This window comes from Erythrolamprus reginae, chromosome 5, assembly GCF_031021105.1.
Source record: "Erythrolamprus reginae isolate rEryReg1 chromosome 5, rEryReg1.hap1, whole genome shotgun sequence".
NCBI classification, from domain to species: domain Eukaryota; kingdom Metazoa; phylum Chordata; class Lepidosauria; order Squamata; family Dipsadidae; genus Erythrolamprus; species Erythrolamprus reginae.
In genome coordinates this window covers 14,543,419-14,562,002 of record NC_091954.1, presented here as the reverse complement: position 1 = coordinate 14,562,002, position 18,584 = coordinate 14,543,419, and the positions used below count along the sequence as shown (strand labels likewise).

The window sequence follows — 18,584 nt, the reverse complement described above, 5'->3', positions numbered from 1 at the left end:
TTCATAAAGTCAGAACACCAAAGAACAATTGAAAATTCAATGTTAACCATTAAATATCATTTGACAGCTCAAACTTTTTTTTTCTTTGCTTACTGATACGTAGAAAAAAATTGTTTGGATAGTATCAATGACTCTCAATAAACCAGTATATTCCACTCCATCTTGCTCATTTTTACCTGCATCTTCTGCAAAGGGGCTGAGCTGGGTGTAGCCACTTAGTTTTCTCTTTTCTTTGCTGAAGATGCTGTCTATATTTAGCGGCTCTCGTTTGGGTCTCCAAGGTGGACGGTATTTGCTAGAAGAACTTGATTTTGATTCACTACTGTTGCTCTCTCTTTCCCAGTCTTGAGACTGCAAGGTCAAAGTTCTGCGTAGGGACTGGTTTTCGGTCTGATTCTTCCCCCGAGGAGATCCCTGGTGCGTCTGTGAAGGCCTGTTGTGGATCATGTTGCTAACTGTCTCTTTAAATTCCCTTAGTTTGCTGGCACCATTCAACATTTTAGAGGCACTTCTGGGGACCTGTTTCTCCTTCAGTGTCTCTCCTGTGTTTTAAGAGCAGAATAATAATAATAATAATAATAATAATAATAATAATAATAATAATAATAATAATTTATTAGATTTGTATGCCGCTCCTCTCCGCAGACTCGGGGCGGCTCACAACAATAATAAAACAATGTACAATATGACAAATCTAATTTTTAGAAGAAAACACATTAAAAACCCAACATTTAAAAACCATTTAAAAAATGAGAAAATTCATGAAAAGGGGATAAAAATCAGAAATAGGCTGCTTATATTAGCCTGAATTCTTTTTCCTGCTCTTTTGTTTATGTGCTATGTAAAACAATATAAATATCCTCGGCAGACTGTGTTCATCAAATTTATGAATTGATACAGTCAGAAAAGCAACCCAGTCCCAACTTTGACAAACACAAATAATAGAATCCAATCATTTTTACCTTCACTGTGATATCCAGATGACTGTGCTTCATCCCCCTTCTTTCTAGACCTGTTGTTATTTCTCTTACGGTCGGCCAGAGAACTCTTTTTGGAAGTATGTCTCTGATTGCATTCACTATCAGTCAGGTGACCTGAATGAAAAGATATAAAACACATTACAAATTACAGTCCAATTTTTTTTTAAATGTTTTGTTTGTTCTCACAAACCCTAGATACAAAAATTATCCATCGATGTTTGAAAATTAGTTTTTTAAAAACAATGTTACACCAACACTCTGCAGTCTGCATTGGTTGCCGATCAGTTTCCGGTCACAATTCAAAGTGTTGGTTATGACCTATAAAGCCCTTCAGATTATCTCAGGGACGGCCTTCTGCTGCACGAATCCCAGCAACCAGTGGGTCTCCTCCGGGTCCTGTCAACTAAACAATGCCACTTGGCGGGACCCAGGGGAAAAGCCTTCTCTGTGGCGGCCCCGGCCCTCTGGAACCAACTCCCCCCAGAAATTAGAATTGCCCCCACCCTCCTTGCCTTTCGTAAGCTACTTAAAACCCACCTCTGCCGCCAGGCATGGGGGAATTGAGATACATTTTCCCCTAGGCCTTTACAATTTTATGCATGGTATGTCTGTATGTATGTTTGGTTTTTATATTAATGGGTTTTTAATCGTTTTTAGTATTGGATTATTATTGTACGCTGTCTTATTATTGCTGCTAGCCGCCCCGAGTCTCCGGAGAGGGGCGGCATACAAATCCAATAAATAAATAAAATAAATAAATAAATCAGAGCTTTATTTTATATGTAGAATAAAGGTTTTTTAAAATCAAACTAATATTGATTTCTATAAATTCTATAGAGTATTACCGGAATTGAAAACAAGATATTGCACCTTCATTCAGAACAATCCTTTAAAACTGCCTTTCTCAACTTTTTTTAATCTGGAAGGCAACATATATTAAACTAGAATAAAGAAACTAAAATTATATTAAAACATGGTAATTCTAAAATTAAAAATAAAGTAATAACGTCTAAAATGTAAATGAATTACAATTACATAGAATGCACTGCAGATAATTGGCCCATCAGGGTCCAATGTTATTGCATGAAATCTAGCTACATGCACCATAACATTTATGACCAGCAACTGGGCAATCAGAATATCTACTATTCAGCGGTAAGATGAATTTGGTTCAGATGTCTCTGTAAAAAGAGCAACAAAGAAGAAGATATGTAATTTCCACCTCTTCGGGTCATAGTAGTAAAGCCTTTCAGCCAGTGGTACTTTTTAATCTTTAACATCCAATATGTAGAGGGGAGAGCTTGATATCAGATAAGAGAGAAAGTTTTCCAATTGTTAGGTGTTTCTACTTGCATATCATAGCTGGCAGCAATGACAAATACAGTATATCTGTTGTGTGCTGGTGAGAGAATAAAGTAAGCTCCAGGACTGAAGGGACCACCTCCTGAGTTAGCCAATAAAAGTCTTAATTTCAGACATTGATACTGAGAGCTATTCAGGTAAGTCCTCATCCTTACAATGAGGGATGAATTCTGTCAGAATGATTAACTATCTGACACTGGAATAGAGAAGAGTTCTTTTGCTTTGCTGCCAATTAGCTAATCCCAGGAGGACCTTGTGTCATGCCTCTTCTTAAGAGCAATCAGTTGCTTATACAGTAGTACCTCTAGATACGAGCTGCTCCACATGCGAGTATTCCAAGATACGAGCCACAACGGGAGCGAAATTTCTGTTCCAGACCCGAGCTCAAATTCGGGATACGAGCCGAGCTTCCACTAGGTGGCGCAAGAATCCTTGCTTCTGGTTATCTCCACGGGAAAAACAAAGTCTAAAGCCATTTGTTCCAGATACGAGCTGATCGACATATGAGCTCCATTCTGGAACGAATTAAACTCGTATCTAGAGGTACTACTGTATTGTTTTTTGAAAGTCATATGTTGTTTAAGACTTGTTGTATTGGACCCGATTGGTTGAACCTGATGACCCTGGAGGTCCCCTCCAACTCTATGATTTTATGATTCTATTTTCTCACCAGTCTTGCTTTTGTACTTCTTATAAGCCAGGTGAGAGCTTTCTTGGCTTCTATGCAATCCTTATCAAACCATACAGGGCCTCTTAGTTGAGAAGTCCCAGTCATGTACTAGTAACGGTTGTAGCTCCCAAACTATGTTTTATATAGTTCTAGTAAATCTTGGGAGGGGTTGGCTGTAATAAAGGCTGAGAGAAGATTTTGAAGATTGTTCTCTGATAAGAGTTCTCCTCACCTTCTGGTCAAGTTCTGGAGATCATTTGAGTCTACATCTTGTTGGGCCCACTGGAGAAATAGCAGGAATAAATTGGTTCCTGGAGGGCATCTGCTGGATGAAGTGCTTCATGTATATACACAAAGGTAGATGGCTGCTTTCCAGGTAAGATAGGATTTCAAAATTTTCTATAATTTAATAAGTCCATTACATTGATTAGGATATAATCAATGCGTAGATCTATCAGAATAAGTTCACAGCGAAGCTTAACAGTTTCTCTACACTCCAACGCCCTCTATTCATTATTTTGTCATAGATTAGCAAGGTAATCTGGTTAGTCTGCAGACTGTAGTTATATTAGTCATCTCTTAGGCCTCTCTCTGATTGACTGTTTTCTTTATGAGTGTTCACATTTTTGGAAGGAAGACAAGGGCCTTCTCTGGTTTCATTTCCTGAATTAGCCGTCCCATATCTATCCGTGGCTGTCCTTCCCAAGTCCTTCTGCAAGAGGGTGGCTCTTCATAAACTTTGCAAAGGTTTCTTCCAGGCAGTCAACTTTATTTATGACAGTTGATAAAGGTTCCTGGTTTACATTTTGAGCTGTAAGCAAACATTGTCTAGAGAGGAAATCTATCACATTTTCCTCCTTTAAATTTATTATAGCTTCCTCCTGTGCAAGGAAAGTTGCTGCTGAGTTCCAAAGAGGGGGACCATTCTCTGAGAGAAGGGAAGGCAGTTCTACATGCTGTTCGCTTTCAAGTTGTTTGTAAGTCCCATTCCAATGAGTCACATAAATTAAATTCATCTGAAAAGGAGACTGCAGATGAGTTACTTACTAGAACAGACTGATTGTTTGCAGTATACTCTTCTATTTTCCGCTGCTTCAATGGCCTGGATGAACTCTGTGCTGCTCAGTGCAGCCTCTTTCTCCTTTTCCCCATTCTTAAAAATCCTGGCTTGTAATTGTTCTGCCGGCGTGTTTCAACCACCCGTAATTACAGGGTAATTAGTCCAGGAAGACACACGCCACACAATAAAAGGAAAACCGAAAAGTTTTTATAAACAGAAAAACAGAAACAGCTCTCTTTTAAATCCTTTTTAAATCCTTGGAACAAACTTCCAGCAGACGTGGTTGGTAAATCCACAGTAACTGAATTTAAACATGCCTGGGATAAACATATATCCATTGTAAGATAAAATACAGGAAATAGATTAAGGGCAGAGTAGATGGTCCTTGAGGTCTTTTTCTGCCATCAGTCTTCTGTTTCCATGTTTCAAAGGGATTTTCTGGTACACACAAGGCACAGGTTAAATGCAATCCAATTGCTCACCCAATAACTGGGAAAGGCTAAACTAGCACGCTGTTCTTTTTATCTGTAGCACTAATTACAGCAGCCCCACCCAACCACAGGTGGCCTCATTTTCTCTTGTAATAATCCTTCAGTTGTTGTCTCCTATGCATCACTCTACGCATGCGTGGATGTGTCATTAATTCTTGTTCAGAATCCAAGGATGATACAGATGATTTATCTCATCCCGGGCTGAATGCCAAACTCCCCTCTTCCCTGTCACTCACACTTCCTTGGTCAGAGGAGGCTTCGTCGGCAGATTCCATCGAGAGCAAAACAGGCCTGCGGCATGTAGATGTTTCCCCCACATCCACCTGCACATTCCTTGGGGCAGGAGCTGGGCCAGAGCTAACCACAACAGTAATATTGTTAAATGTATCTAAAACAAATGGTAACCACACTCTATGTGGTTTTGTAGAAATCCGGTCCAGATTAAAAATGAGTTTAAAATATAAAAATACTTATATATATTTAAAAGAAAAATAAAGATTTACTGATTTACTTTTGGAAGAGCTCTTTACCTGCTGTTGCTGCCTGTCCTCAAAGCCAAGAGTAAGGATCACTGAAGCGGCAATCCAATATTTGCCAATGAACATTAAAGAATATGTTCTGAATGCTTGTTTTGTGCCAACCTCCCAGTGAGTTTATTACTCATGAATTCTATGATTTTCATCCCTAAATTTAAAAGAAAAAGTTTACCTGTGTCCCTGCTGCTTTGCGAAACCATATCATTTTCCACATTATAAATGATAGTTCCTTGAGAATCAGAAGAAAAATGGCTGACCATAGATTCATGGTGGGAATGTTTATGCAGATAGCTGTCTGTAGAAGAATCTGTTCTAGTGTCACTTGAGATAGAAGGTTCACGTCCTATTAAAAATAGTGAACATTAGAATTGAGAAAATGGGGAAAAGTTAACATAATTAGGGTAAATACATTTACCCTAACATATATAAATATAAATTAAATATAAATATAAATAATGTAATAATCCTATCTTCCATTAAACAGTGTGTCATCCGAGTACAAATATCTTTGAAAAGATAATCAAAGTTTACAACACTACTCATTACATTAGCATTAATTCTTAATATTAAAATGATAATATTAAACATAATAATTATATTTGCTTCTCTCTTAACGTATCTTCTTTATTTCACTCATCCTTTTCTTTGGTTTCTGTTTCTAATTTCCATTTTTTAATCTAACCATTGATAAAATAAGTTCCATGTCTTATAATATTTAGGTTTTTTTCCTTTATTGTAAGCGTTAATCAGTTAATTTCTGCATATTCTAATATTTTCCTAATCATTCTCACCTGTAAAGATTGCTTCACTTTTCTAATTTTTCCATATTTTCATTCAAAATATCTTTGTACATAACAATATTTTCCATGTAAATAACTCAAGGTTGATGCAGCCTCCCATCCTTCCATGGTCAGTAAAATGGGGACCCAGATTGTTGGGGGCAATATGCTGATTCTGTAAACTGCTTAGAGAGGGCTGTAAAAGCACTATGAAGCGGTACATAAGACTAAATGCTACTGCTATTACTATAATATTTGGGTGAATCAGCACAGCCATTATTGAAAGCCAAACTGGTATCCTCAAGCAATGTTATTCTCTAATTTACTCCCACACTAGCAATAATGCATTCCTAATATAATGTCTTTGAAAGTAACTGTTCTGTCTGGCTGGATCAATTCCAAGGAATAATGATCCAATTCACACTTCAATTCAAAAGTTATCATAGCAAACTATATTTTATCAAACACAGTTCTTTAATACAAGACTTAACTCAATGGAATGTGATGCTGGCTACCGTCTCTTATTAGCAACAGATAATGGGACTCTGCCAGAAAGCCAGAAATCTCTCATCCTGATGTTTCTTCTTTGATATAATTACTTACACAGTCCAAAGACATTTTACAACCAAACCACACACACACACACATATATACTGCCAGGGTGTGGCCAAATGTCCCATAGAGATATTCAATGCCAATGACCCCTTCTATAGAGATATTCATGCCTGGATCTCATCCTCCTTATTCTGGCATCTAATAGGGGTTCCTACTACTCTAAGTCCCCATCATCCTTTGACTCAAGACACTACCATAACTAGGGGTGCTACACCCACTTGTGGTCCCCGTCTCTGACTCCCCTTCACTCTCACTATCAGACTCTGCTGGCAAGAACACTAGCCTGCAATGCCCGTACTCCTCCATCTCCTGGTCCTCAAAATCCATGACCAGCTGAGCCAGAAGTGGACCATTCACAACAGTAACCATGTATTTTATTTTTCCCATACCACAAGGCAGACCAGCCCAATTGCAAACCATGCCTCTACAATATCAATAGTCTTGTATGCCTCAATGTAATCCCTTCTTTCACCCATGTGAGTACTGTGTTGTGGTTCAGCCAGAGGCTGCTCAGGGACCGGCTGTGTCTCTGCTGGCTCCATGCCCGGAGGAGGATGACAGCGAAGAGGAGGGGGCTGAATAGTCGGACGGGGGAGAGGAAAGTCAGGAATGGGACAAAGGAGAACAGCATGAGAGCCCCGGGGGGGGGGGGCTCTGCCCAGCCAGTAGCTTGGAGTCATTAGGTGATGAAGCACAAGCCGTCATTGACATGCGACAGAGACGTTCAGATCAAAGAAAGGAGCAATTAAAGAAGTATTATCAGCACTGAATTAGGAACATCTGGGCTTGGGTGTGGTCCTCCTTAGCAGGGTTTAAAAGGCAAGCAAGCCCTTGAAGCCATGTGGAGTGTTATCAGTTGGAGTTACGGTGTCCTGCTTTGTTCTCGACATCTCTGTTCCTGGCTTGTGGCCCAGCAGTTTGGAAGACCCGTGGGAGGTGTAGGTCTGCTATCTACAGCCTCGTATTGGCAGCAAGAATCCTGTATTGCTGCATGGACTTTTGCCTTCGTGGATATATCTGAAGATACAGCATTTTCCTGTTTGTAAGGACATTTTCTGTTACCTGTGTTTTTCTTGAATTTTATAAACTGCCTTTGCCTTTTACCGGTGTGTCTGGCTTCTCTTTTTGGGTTGGTATTGGCTTCCGGAGTGACCCAGACAGAACAGTACTGTATCCTGATAGTACAATTCCCAATTCGGTAGCCCGAAGCCTCCTCTCTTTCTCAAATCCTGCAGCATTTTAAAGCTTATTTTTGCTTTTTTCCCTTGCCAAATATATCTTAATTATTGAGTTCCTCAAAGTATTTTTTTCCCAATGTTAGCGGAATTGTTTGAAATAGGTATAGTGGTCTCAGTAATATATTCATTTTTATTGTAGCTATTGACCACCAATTTCACTATCTCCTTCCAATTTCCCCTTTACAAAGCTATTCAGGAGTCAGAGGATCCAATTTTACAGTATCCCTTTTTCCTTCTTCGTTATTGTCAATCTCCAAAAAAGTCACTGGTGGTTTTTTTTTTGTAATCCCAGAGGAGCATAATTATAATCCACAAAAACGAGGAGTGAAACTGTTAATCATAATCCAGGAGGAAAGTAAAAATATAAATTGTAATCCAAGAGTTATTACACTGTTAGCCCCTTCATTCTTCAAAAAGTATTCTCTTCTTCTCTTATTAAATTGGCCCACCAAGCCCCAGAATTCAACCATCAACGGTCTTCTATCAACTCTCTTGTATCTTCAGAGGGAAAGTTCCAGAGCAGAAAGTAAAAGAAAAGGAAAACATTTTGCTGTTTTCAGCTTCTATTCTCTTTGTTTAGCTTCCACTTAGGTTCCAAGAACTGCACTTAAAAAAAAAAAATCTTAGTGTTTCACTCTCTGCCTCGGCTATCTAACATGAATACTTATGAGTGCAGATGTTGTTTTATCTCTTCAGCCTCTCACGGTTATGCTTTTCTTTTCTTTTTCACTTGTACCTCTCAACATTTCCTTCTGCCTGTAGATGTCACTGTTGCTCTGCTTCTCTTCCTTTTTATTTTACAGTAGTCCCTCACCTCTCGCTGGTGTTACGTTCCAGACCCGGCCGCGATAGGTGAAATCCGCGATGGGGAATTTATCGACTGATAGTACTTATTTAAGTACAGTAATACCTCATGATACGAACTTAATTGGTGCAAGGAGGAGGTTCGTAAGACGAAAAGTTCGTAAGACGAAACATTGTTTCCCATAGGAAACAATGTAAAGTCAATTAATCCGTGCAACCAAAAAACCCCCCGCAAAAAACCGGCTTTCCGGCTGTTTTAAAAGGTGACAGCCGGCCAGGGGGGCTTGCCAGCACCCCCCCGAACCTGAAGCCGAACCAGCACCCCCCTGTCTCCTGAAGCCGAACGGCAAAGCCGAACTTCCGTGTTCGGCTTCAGGAGACAGATGTGAAGCGGCGCGGGTGTTTTAAAAGGTCGCAGCCGGCCTGGGGGGCTTGCCAGCACCCCCCCAAACCCCGAACCCGGGTTCGGGGGGGTGCTGGCAAGCCCCCCAGGCCGGCTGCGACCTTTTAAAAGAGCCGCGCCGCTTCGCAGCTGTCTCCTGAAGCCGAACGGCAAAGCCGAACTTCCGCGTTCGGCTTCAGGAGACAGCTGCGAAGCGGCGCGGCTCTTTTAAAAGGTCGCAGCCGGCCTGGGGGGCTTCCCAGGAACCTCCCGAACCGAACCCGGGGTTCAGCCAAATTTTGCCTCTTTTTACGAGCTTTGTTCGAGTTGCGAACCGGCGTTCGGGAGGCTTCTGGGAAGCCCTGCCGCCCGGCTGTTACCTTTTAAAACAGCCGCGCGGCTTCCCAGCTGTCTCCGAACGCAGGTTCGTAACTCGAAAAAAGTTCGTAAGAAGAGGCAAAATTTTGCTGAACCCCGGGTTCGTATCACGAGTTGTTCGTAAGACGAGGGGTTCGTATCTTGAGGTACCACTGTATTTATATTGTAATTGTTTGGTACGTTTTCATTGTTTTAAGTGTTTATAAACCCTTCCCACACAGTATTTATTTTAGATACAGTATTTAAATACAGTATTTACAATTTTAGATATTTTTTTTTTGAAAAACCTGCCGATCGAGTTCCGCGGGCTGTTTAAATCTGCCAATCGACTTCCTCAGAAACCCGCAAACCAGCGAAGATCCGCAAATGATTTTTCTCATTAATATTTCTTGAAAACCCGCGATGAAGTGAAGGCGCAGTAGGTGAAGCGCGATATAGCGAGGGACTACTGTATATTGAATTGTCCAGTCCAACTTTTTTTTTTAAAGGTTCTCTATGTCCAGGTTTTATAATCACCCAAAGCTTCCAAGTTGATGTCCCCAGTCCAGCTTCCTAGTTTCAAAGTTCTTTCACCCTTAAAAAGTTATCTTATTTTTATTTCCAGTTTTAAAAATGGCTCTCTGGCTTGCTTGCCACTTTTCTGGTGAGGTGGAGGGAAAACAATTGCACCTCCTCCTTTTTGGGGTCCCACTTTTACCCAGGTTAATTTCCAGGGAGCTCGTTTTCGTCCGTTGGGTGATTTATTTCACCTACCAGGCTTCCAAAAGACCTGTGTGCATGTGCCAGGGCAGTGCGTGGGGTGTGCGCGGGGTAAGGGAATGGGTATGGGCACGTCAGGCATGTTAGCATCCCCCCACGCTTTTGGAACACGAACGAAAAAAGGTCTATCACTGTCCTATACCATTTCTGACAGATGGCTTGTCCAATTTCTTCTTCTTTTGATGGGGGGGGGGATAATTTTTTTTTCTCCACCATGCAATAAAACATACACAGATGGAAAATACAACATCAATGCCTAAGAATAACAATATATGTACCATTTCCTTCTCAAATAAAACATTTTAAGGCGCATCATAGGTTTCATTTTCCATTTAAACAATCTTATCTTTGTTATTTCTTCATCATTTATACTTATACTAAATATTAATTGATAGAAATCAGGAACTAATACTTCAATATTTATCCATCTATACAAATAATATTTCCTTATCTGCTAACTCCATACAATTCCCTAGCTCCCACATTTAAATCATATAGCAAAACATATTAACCTTTATCTATTTAAACATCTTATACTATGTCTCTGGAAGTACCTATGTATTTTTTGTTTTCCATACCACACGTATGGTGCCATCCTAATTGTAAGTCATGCCCTTCTATAGTTAAGTCTTTTATTTCTGAGCATGAGCATTCTTTGACCCATGTCATTGCTACCGCCTGGTAATAAGGCTCCCAATATGGAAGTCCAAATCCACCTCTTATTCTTACATCTTGTAAAAGTTTTAAACTAATCCTAATAGGTCTTTTCCCTTATCAAAAATAAGTTTTTTCTTGAAAGCTTCCAGTGATAGCAGATATTTAGCAAGTAATTCAATAGCTTTTACCATATATTTAACATTATAAAAAATAAAGCATAAAGATCTTTAGAATATTTAATCCTCTAATAGTTTTTTCCACTGTATATACAAAAATACATATGGTATTCAGAATAGTTGAATTTCTGCACAATGTATGAAGCTATTTTTGCATAATTTGCCATATTTTAGGTAGGCAAAGAGCTAAATTCCACCGTGTCATTTTGCTGATAACTGATAGTTCAAAAGTATTTACTTATTGCCAATGCCATTAATATTTATATCATTTATCTTGATTACTACAAAAAAACACACGAAGAAGTTCGAAAGGTTACCTGAATCTTCACTATCATAATAAGTTCTGCTATACTGTGCTAAATCCTGTGTGGATACATTCTGGGTTGATACTGGAGTTCCTCTTGGGTCTGCATAAAGGAGTAGCAAGGGTTGGTAATGACCCTTAATGCACTTAGTAACAACATCTTTCCATTTAGGGCCTATCTGAAAATATTTAAAAAAGTAATGGGGGGTCATTTCTGATACAATTAAGTACAACAAAGACATTGGTCTTAACAAATAGATGACCAAGAATCCAACTGACAATGGGAAACAATTGTTATGCTGTAAATAACATATTAATTACATACAAACAAAATATTACATTAAAGGTCAGTACCAGTTTAAGGTAAAGAACTTCAAAAAGCTCTTTCAGATTATTCTATTAAGAACTTAAAATAAGAAAACCTACTACAAAACAAAGCATAGCATCTACTGCCAGCATTTACAGAGACTCAATTTCCAAGATCGCTGTCTCAAAACAAACAGCAGCAATTGATTTGATTCTATTGTGGTTTGTAAAGCAAAAAGTACATGATGAAGAGGTGTTTGTGTGTTTGTGTGTGTGTATTCAACCTCTTAGCACAGCACAGTTTGTGAGTAAATTTTTATTTTTCATAACTTCCTAATCTAGTTATCTATTGAAAATTCTGTAGGTTCTTTTCTGTTTCTTGCCTCTTCAATTTATTTTATGTATTTATTTATTTGTTTACATTTCATGCCCACTTCCTCAAGGTGGGATTTATCTGCTGTCAACATAAAGTTGATATGAGATTGAAAGGATATATCAGAATTGAGCTATATCATTTTCAACAAATAGAAATATACAAACATTTTGGATAAATTGTTTCTAAACAAGGTAAGTACCAGATAATTTATGTGGAAATGATATATCACTTCTGAAATATCTAACCAAAGATACATTTATCTGAAATATCTAACCAAAGATACATTTATTCACTTTATGTGCTTTTGCAGACACTTTATTAACATCAACCTATAGTCATAATGATATTAAAAATGGAAGTAAAAAATCTGGATTAATGTTAAATGTTATGGCACTAAAAGTATTGTTCAACCAGTATTGTTCATGAACAATAAACATGACAATAAAGAATAGAAGGTAGTTAAAAAAATTTCTTATGCTCTTGAATAGATAAAATGGACAAAACATGGTTGAGATATCTCCTATGGAAGAAGACAATGCAGATTTTACAAGATCATGAAGATAAAGCATATTATAACAAAGTTCAAAATAGTTAATATAATTTCCAGTGGTATCACATGGCTATGAAATCTAGCTCTTCAAAAAAATGAGAGAAGAACAAGAAACACTTTTGAATTATGGATTTGGAGAATACTAGGTGTCCTGTAGATTTCAGGGGGGAAATATTAAATTTTATTCCAGTATTGTAAGTGCTATTCAGTAAGCAGAAGCGTATCTACAAGGCACATCTGATGGATAAAAACATTATGGGAAATAGAAGGCAAAGATTAAGATAAATTATAAAGAATAAAGCAAATTACAGGATTCTCCCCGACAGAGCTATAAGCTAGTACTAAAATTAAGTGTATAAGTACTTCATTTTGACTCAATGGCCCCAAAATTAACTAACAAGTCATTTGTTTTGTGGTGATGCATAGGAGTTGAAAAACAAATGAATAATAAAAAAATTTCTCTTAGTAAGAACTAAGCCACCCCAAGTCTTCGGAGAGGGGTGGCATACAAATCTAAATAATATTAATATTAATATTAATAATAATTAGAACAAATGCTGTCAAAGCCAGAATTGAAAAATCAACAGACAATCCAAAGTGCAGACTCTGTAAAGAAACAGATGAAACAATTGATCACACACTCAGCTGCTGCAAAAAGATCGCACAGACTGACTACAAGCATGGACACGATGCTCTGGCACAGATGATCCACTGGAACCTGTGCCAGAACTACCATCTACCAGTGGCAAAGAACTGGTGGCATAAACCTGAAAAAGTGGTGGAAAATGAGCAAGCAAAACTACTGTGGGACTTCCGACTGACCAAATTCTGAAGCATAACACACCAGACATCCTGATTGTGGAGAAAAAGAAAGTATGGATCATCGACATCGCAATCCCAGGAGACAGCAGAATTGAGGAGAAGCAGCTAGAGAAATTAGTGAAATACGAAGATCTAAAAATCGAGCTGCAACGACTCTGGCATAAGCCAGTGAATGTGGTCCCAGTGGTACTTGGCACGCTGGGCGCAGTGCCAAAGGATCTCAGCGGACATTTGAAAACTATTGGAATTGACAAAATCTCCATCTGTCAATTGCAAAAGGCCGCTTTACTGGGATCGGCAAACATAATTCGCCGCTACATCACGCAGGCCTAGGTGTTTGGGAAGCACCAGACTGGTGATAAAATACGAAATCCAGCATAGTGATCTCGTTTGCTGTATTGTATCATCATCATCATCATCATAATTTCCTAAATAAAAATCTATCTCTAACATTGCAGTCACCAATTCTTGTTATTTAACTGGGTGAGAGATAAAAGTCTATTATGATTATTTTATTTCAAGTCAACTATAATTTTCAACAAATAAATTTAACAAATACTTTTATACATAATTCTTCAAATATCATTAAATGTTGAAAAGAATATTGTGCATGTTTTAAAATGTTTCCAATAAAGGATAATATTTATGATATTCAACCACTCAGGGTTGAAATGAATATTTGGAATTGGAAGTAGGGCATCATAGAAATTTACATCTTTGAATAATGATGACGTTAGTTTGTGATCACCGTTCCCTGTAAGCTGTGCACATGAGAGCGCGCGCGCTCCAAAATACCCCCCCACGCACCCTTTTCCTCGGCCGCACACTCCCCATCCCCCTACCAGCCCGCGGGGGGGGGGGGGCGGGCGGGGAGGCGCGGGCAGTAGAAGGGAGCCGCGGCCACACCTGCCTCTCCATGGTGCCTCTGGCCCCCTTGCGCTCCAGGCCTCTTGGCCCTGCCCCCCACCCGCCCGGCCTCTCTTTCTCATCCGCTGCAAGAGAGGGGGGGCAGGCGTTCTCCGGAGGCTGGTGGGCGCGCGGGCCGGCGCACGCTCTTCCCATCTCCCTGCCTGCGCGCCCGCCCGGAACATTCAAAGTAAGAGCGAAGGGTTTTCTTATTTTGAATGTTCCGGGCGGGAGGGCTGGCAGGGAGATTTGGGGAGCGCGCGCCGGCTGCCCCCCGAACACCTGGCCGCCGCCCCGCTCGCTGCCCGCTCGCCGCCCGCGCGCTGCCTCCGCCCGGCCGAAAACAAAACGGCTCCAAAAGTCGGCCAGGCTCCCAGAAGGTGGTGCGCAGCTACTTCCTCTTCGCTGCAGAGCCGCACGGAGGCGAAGACACGGTGCCCGGCCACACTCTGCCTCCCAGGAGCCCGGCCGACTTTTGGAGCCATTTTGTTTTCAGTCGGGCGGAGGCGGCACACAGAGGCGAAGACACGGTGCCGGCCACGCTCCGCCTCCCGGGAGCCCAGCTGAAAACAAAACGGCTCCAAAAGTTGGCTGGGCTCCCGGGAGGCGGAGCTTGGCCGGGCGCTGTGTCTTCACCTCCGCGCGCCGCCTCCGCCCGGCCGAAAACAAAACGGCTCCAAAAGTCAGCCGGGCTCCCGGGAGGCGGTGCGCGGCTGCTTCCTCTTCGCTGCAGAGCCGCCGGGCAGAGGCGAAGACAACGGCGCCCTCCACACTCTCCCCATCTCTCTCTCTCTCTCTTTTTCTCCCTGTTGCCGGCGTGGTGAACGAGAGAGAAAGAGAGAGAGAGAGAAAGGAGGGGAGAGAGAATGAGAAAGAAAGCGAGAAAGAAAGCAAGAGAGAGAGAAAGAGAGGGGGGAAGGAGGGGGAGGGAAAGACATAGAGGGAGGGAAGGAGGGAGAGAGAAAGAGCAAAAAAGAGAGGAAGGAAGAGAGAAAGGAAGAGGGATGGAGAGAGAGAGGGATTGAAAGATGAAGGAAGGGAGAGAGAAAGGGGGAGGGAGAGATAGAAAGGAGGGAGAAGGGGGTAGTTAGGGAGAGGGAAAAGGAAGGGCTTGGAGAAAGGCAGGGGGAAAGAAAGATAGAAAGGAAATAGGGAGGGAGAGATAGAAAGGAAAGAGGGAGAAAGGAAAGAGGGAGGGAGGAAAGAGGGAGGGAGAGATAGAAAGGAAAGAGGGAGGGAGAGATAGAAAGGTAAGAGGGAGGGAAAGATAGAAAGAAAAGAGGGAGGGAGAGATAGAAAGGAAAGTGGGAGGGAGGAAAGAGGGAGGAAGACATAGAAAGGATAGAATTATGGATGCAAGAATTTGCTCATGTGTGATAGCGCACGCCCACACTTACTTACTTACTTACTTACTTACTTAATTTATTTATACTTATATGCCGCCCAGTGCCAAAGGGACTGCCGCTCAAACACTATACTTTTCCGCTCACCCCGAAAAAAAATTAGAGGGAACACTGTTTGTGATATTGACATAATGATATATATAAAAAAATTAGCTAATTTAACAAATTCCCAGCCAGCATGAAATGAATATTTTTGAGGTTATTATTTTCCCAGATCATTTTTTTTAAAGGAGATAATTTTTAAATTAAATTATTTTTTGAAACATTTTTAATGTCTGTGTGTATGTGTATAGGTAGGGGGGGGGGAGATATATGTACAGGCACAAAGGTACAGGATCTGCTAGTATGTGCTAGTTTTTTCCGACACTAAGGGGCAGTGCTGATCTCTGTTTCAAAGCTAAAGAGCCAGTGCTGTCTGAAGAGGTCATGTGGCCAGCATGACTAAATGATGAAGGTGCGCAGAACACTGTTACCTTCCCACCAAAGGTGGTCCCTATTTTTCTACTTACATTTTTATGTGCTTTCAAACTGCTAGGCTAGCAGGAGCTGGGACAAGCAATGAGAGGTCACTACATTAACCACAAATCTTTCTGATCAACAAACTCGGCAACTTAGCTACAAAGCCACTGCGTCCCCAAGTATAGGTATAGGTATGTATGGATGTATACATAAGTACACACACACACCACTATCCCCCCAAATCCCAGGGTCATGATAAAAGACCCTGTTCTCCAAAGGTTACTATAAAAGTTAACCCTATAAAAAGCATCCAGGTTAAAATAAATGAAGAACAAATAAAAGACTACTTATTTATTACACAGGAGCCCAACTTTTTGGCTTGTCCGGGCTGCACGAGTGAAGAGGAATTATTTTGGGCCGCATATAAAATATATAATGTACATAAACAACATAATAAAGTACATAAACAACATAATAATGTTAAAAAAATTATGATCTTGTGCGGCCACATTAGGAACTGTCCAGGAACACATGCAGCTCATGGGCTAAACACACCTAATCTATTATATTCAACCAGCATAATGCAATAGACCTAATATACTTAGACTTTAGTAAAGCTTTTGATAAAGTGGACCACAACCCTACTACTCTACAAATTGGAAAAAAGTGGGATGGACTACAACACATGTAGATGGATTAACAGTTGGCTGACCAACTGCACCCAATGAGTAGTCCTCAATGGATCTAAATCCACATGGAAGTAGGTAGGCAGTAGGGTACCACAGGGTTTAGTCCTGGACCCAATACTCTTCAATATATTCATCAACAGCCTAGATGAGTGAATAGAGGGGGAACTAATCAAATTTGCAGATGATACCAAGGTGGCGGGAATAGCCAATACACCAGAGGATAGGCTCAAAATACAGAAAGATCTCGATAGACTACTACTGTGTGCTCAAACTAACAAAATAAAGTTCAATGTTGAGAAAAGCAGGATCTTAGACATAGGAAAGACACACATACAAACTGGGAGAAATCACACTTAATAGTAGTGACTGTAAGAGAGATCTCGGAGTCTTGGTGGATAACCAACTAAATATGAGCCAGCAATGTGCAGCGGTGGCCAAAAAACAAACACAATCTTAAGATGCATCAACAGATGAATACACTCCAAGACCAGGGAGGTACTAATAATGCCCTAATCAGACCATGCCTAGAGTGCTGCATTCGATTTTGGTCACCTCACTATAAAAAGGACATTGAAACCCTAGAGAAAGTTCACAAGAGAGCAACCGGAATGATAAGGAGACTAGAAACCAAGACATACAAAGAGAGATTGCAGGAACTGGGCCTGGATAGTCCAGCGAAAAGGAGGGCCAGGGGGGACATGATAGCAGTATACATGTACTTGAGCGATTGCTACATAGAGGAGGGGGTCACGCTGTTTTCCAGGGCACCAGAAGGCCAGACCAGAAGCAATAGATGGAGAGATTCAACCTGGAAATAAGGAAGAACTTTCTGATGGTGCGAGTGATCAACCAGTGGAAGGGCTTGCCAGCGGAGGTTGTGAACGCCCCAACATTTGGCACATTCAAAAAGAGATTGGACTGCCATCTGACTGAGGTGGTGTAGGGTCCCCTGCTTGAGCAGGGAATTGGACTAGATGGCCTGCAAGGTCCCTTTCAACTCTAATAATAAAATAGTATGTGTTTCTTCTCCCAAGAAGAGTGGAAAAGTTTCTATCTTACCATCATAGAAACATAGAAGTCTGACGGCAGAAAAAGACCTCCTGGTCCATCTAGTCTGCCCTTATACTATTTTCTGTATTTTATCTTAGGATGGATATATGTTTATCCCAGGCATGTTTAAATTCAGTTACTGTGGATTTACCAACCACGTCTGCTGGAAGTTTGTTCCAAGGATCTACTACTCTTTCAGTGAAATAATATTTTCTCACGTTGCTTTTGATCTTTCCCCTAACTAACTTCAGATTGTGTCCCCTTGTTCTTGTGTTCACTTTCCTATTAAAAACACTTCCCTCCTGAACCTTGTTTAACCCTTTAACATATTTAAATGTTTCGATCATGTCCCCCCTTTCCCTTCTGTCATTGCATTGTACTGGATCCTATGTTATTTTGTTTGATGTTTCCATAAAAACTCATGACATAATGAAACATAGCAGACAACATATATCCTGCCCTACTCTCTTAAATATTGTGTTCATGTCATTTTGATATTTTAGAAACAGTGGATGCAACCTATCCGGATTGTTTCACCATAAACTGTCTGCAAATAATTGGAAGTTTATCAACTCCTCTAAAAACAATCCAGATAGATTTACACTGTGACTATCCAAACATTTTATTCTTTCCCCTCTAAATTTCTTACCTCTTTAACATGGGCATCGTCAAAATACATCCACATACGAATCTTTGTTTGAAAGAAAAAGGTGGAGTAATGTTTTCCATAGTAGCAGATCATTCCAACCAAATACAATTCACACTGTTTTGCTCTGTCGTCAGTTACTCTGAAGAACAGCTTCAGGGAGGGAAGAATAATCTCAGTACAATT

The 18,584-nt window shown here is 40.5% G+C and overlaps 1 protein-coding gene across 3 annotated transcripts in view; it reads right to left on the bottom strand.

Annotated features, from left to right (window-relative positions):
* The window catches only part of USP54 (ubiquitin specific peptidase 54), a 108,452-nt gene that overhangs the window by 31,449 nt on the left and 58,419 nt on the right, over positions 1–18,584 (bottom strand). For all 3 annotated transcript variants that reach the window (XM_070752100.1, XM_070752102.1, XM_070752101.1), the window contains exons 9-13: positions 18,402–18,551; positions 11,205–11,370; positions 5,272–5,442; positions 963–1,094; positions 177–542 (exon numbers count right to left, since the gene is read on the bottom strand). In XM_070752100.1, coding sequence (XP_070608201.1) covers positions 177–542; positions 963–1,094; positions 5,272–5,442; positions 11,205–11,370; positions 18,402–18,551 — 985 coding nt within the window. The remainder of the gene's footprint in view (positions 1–176; positions 543–962; positions 1,095–5,271; positions 5,443–11,204; positions 11,371–18,401; positions 18,552–18,584) is intronic.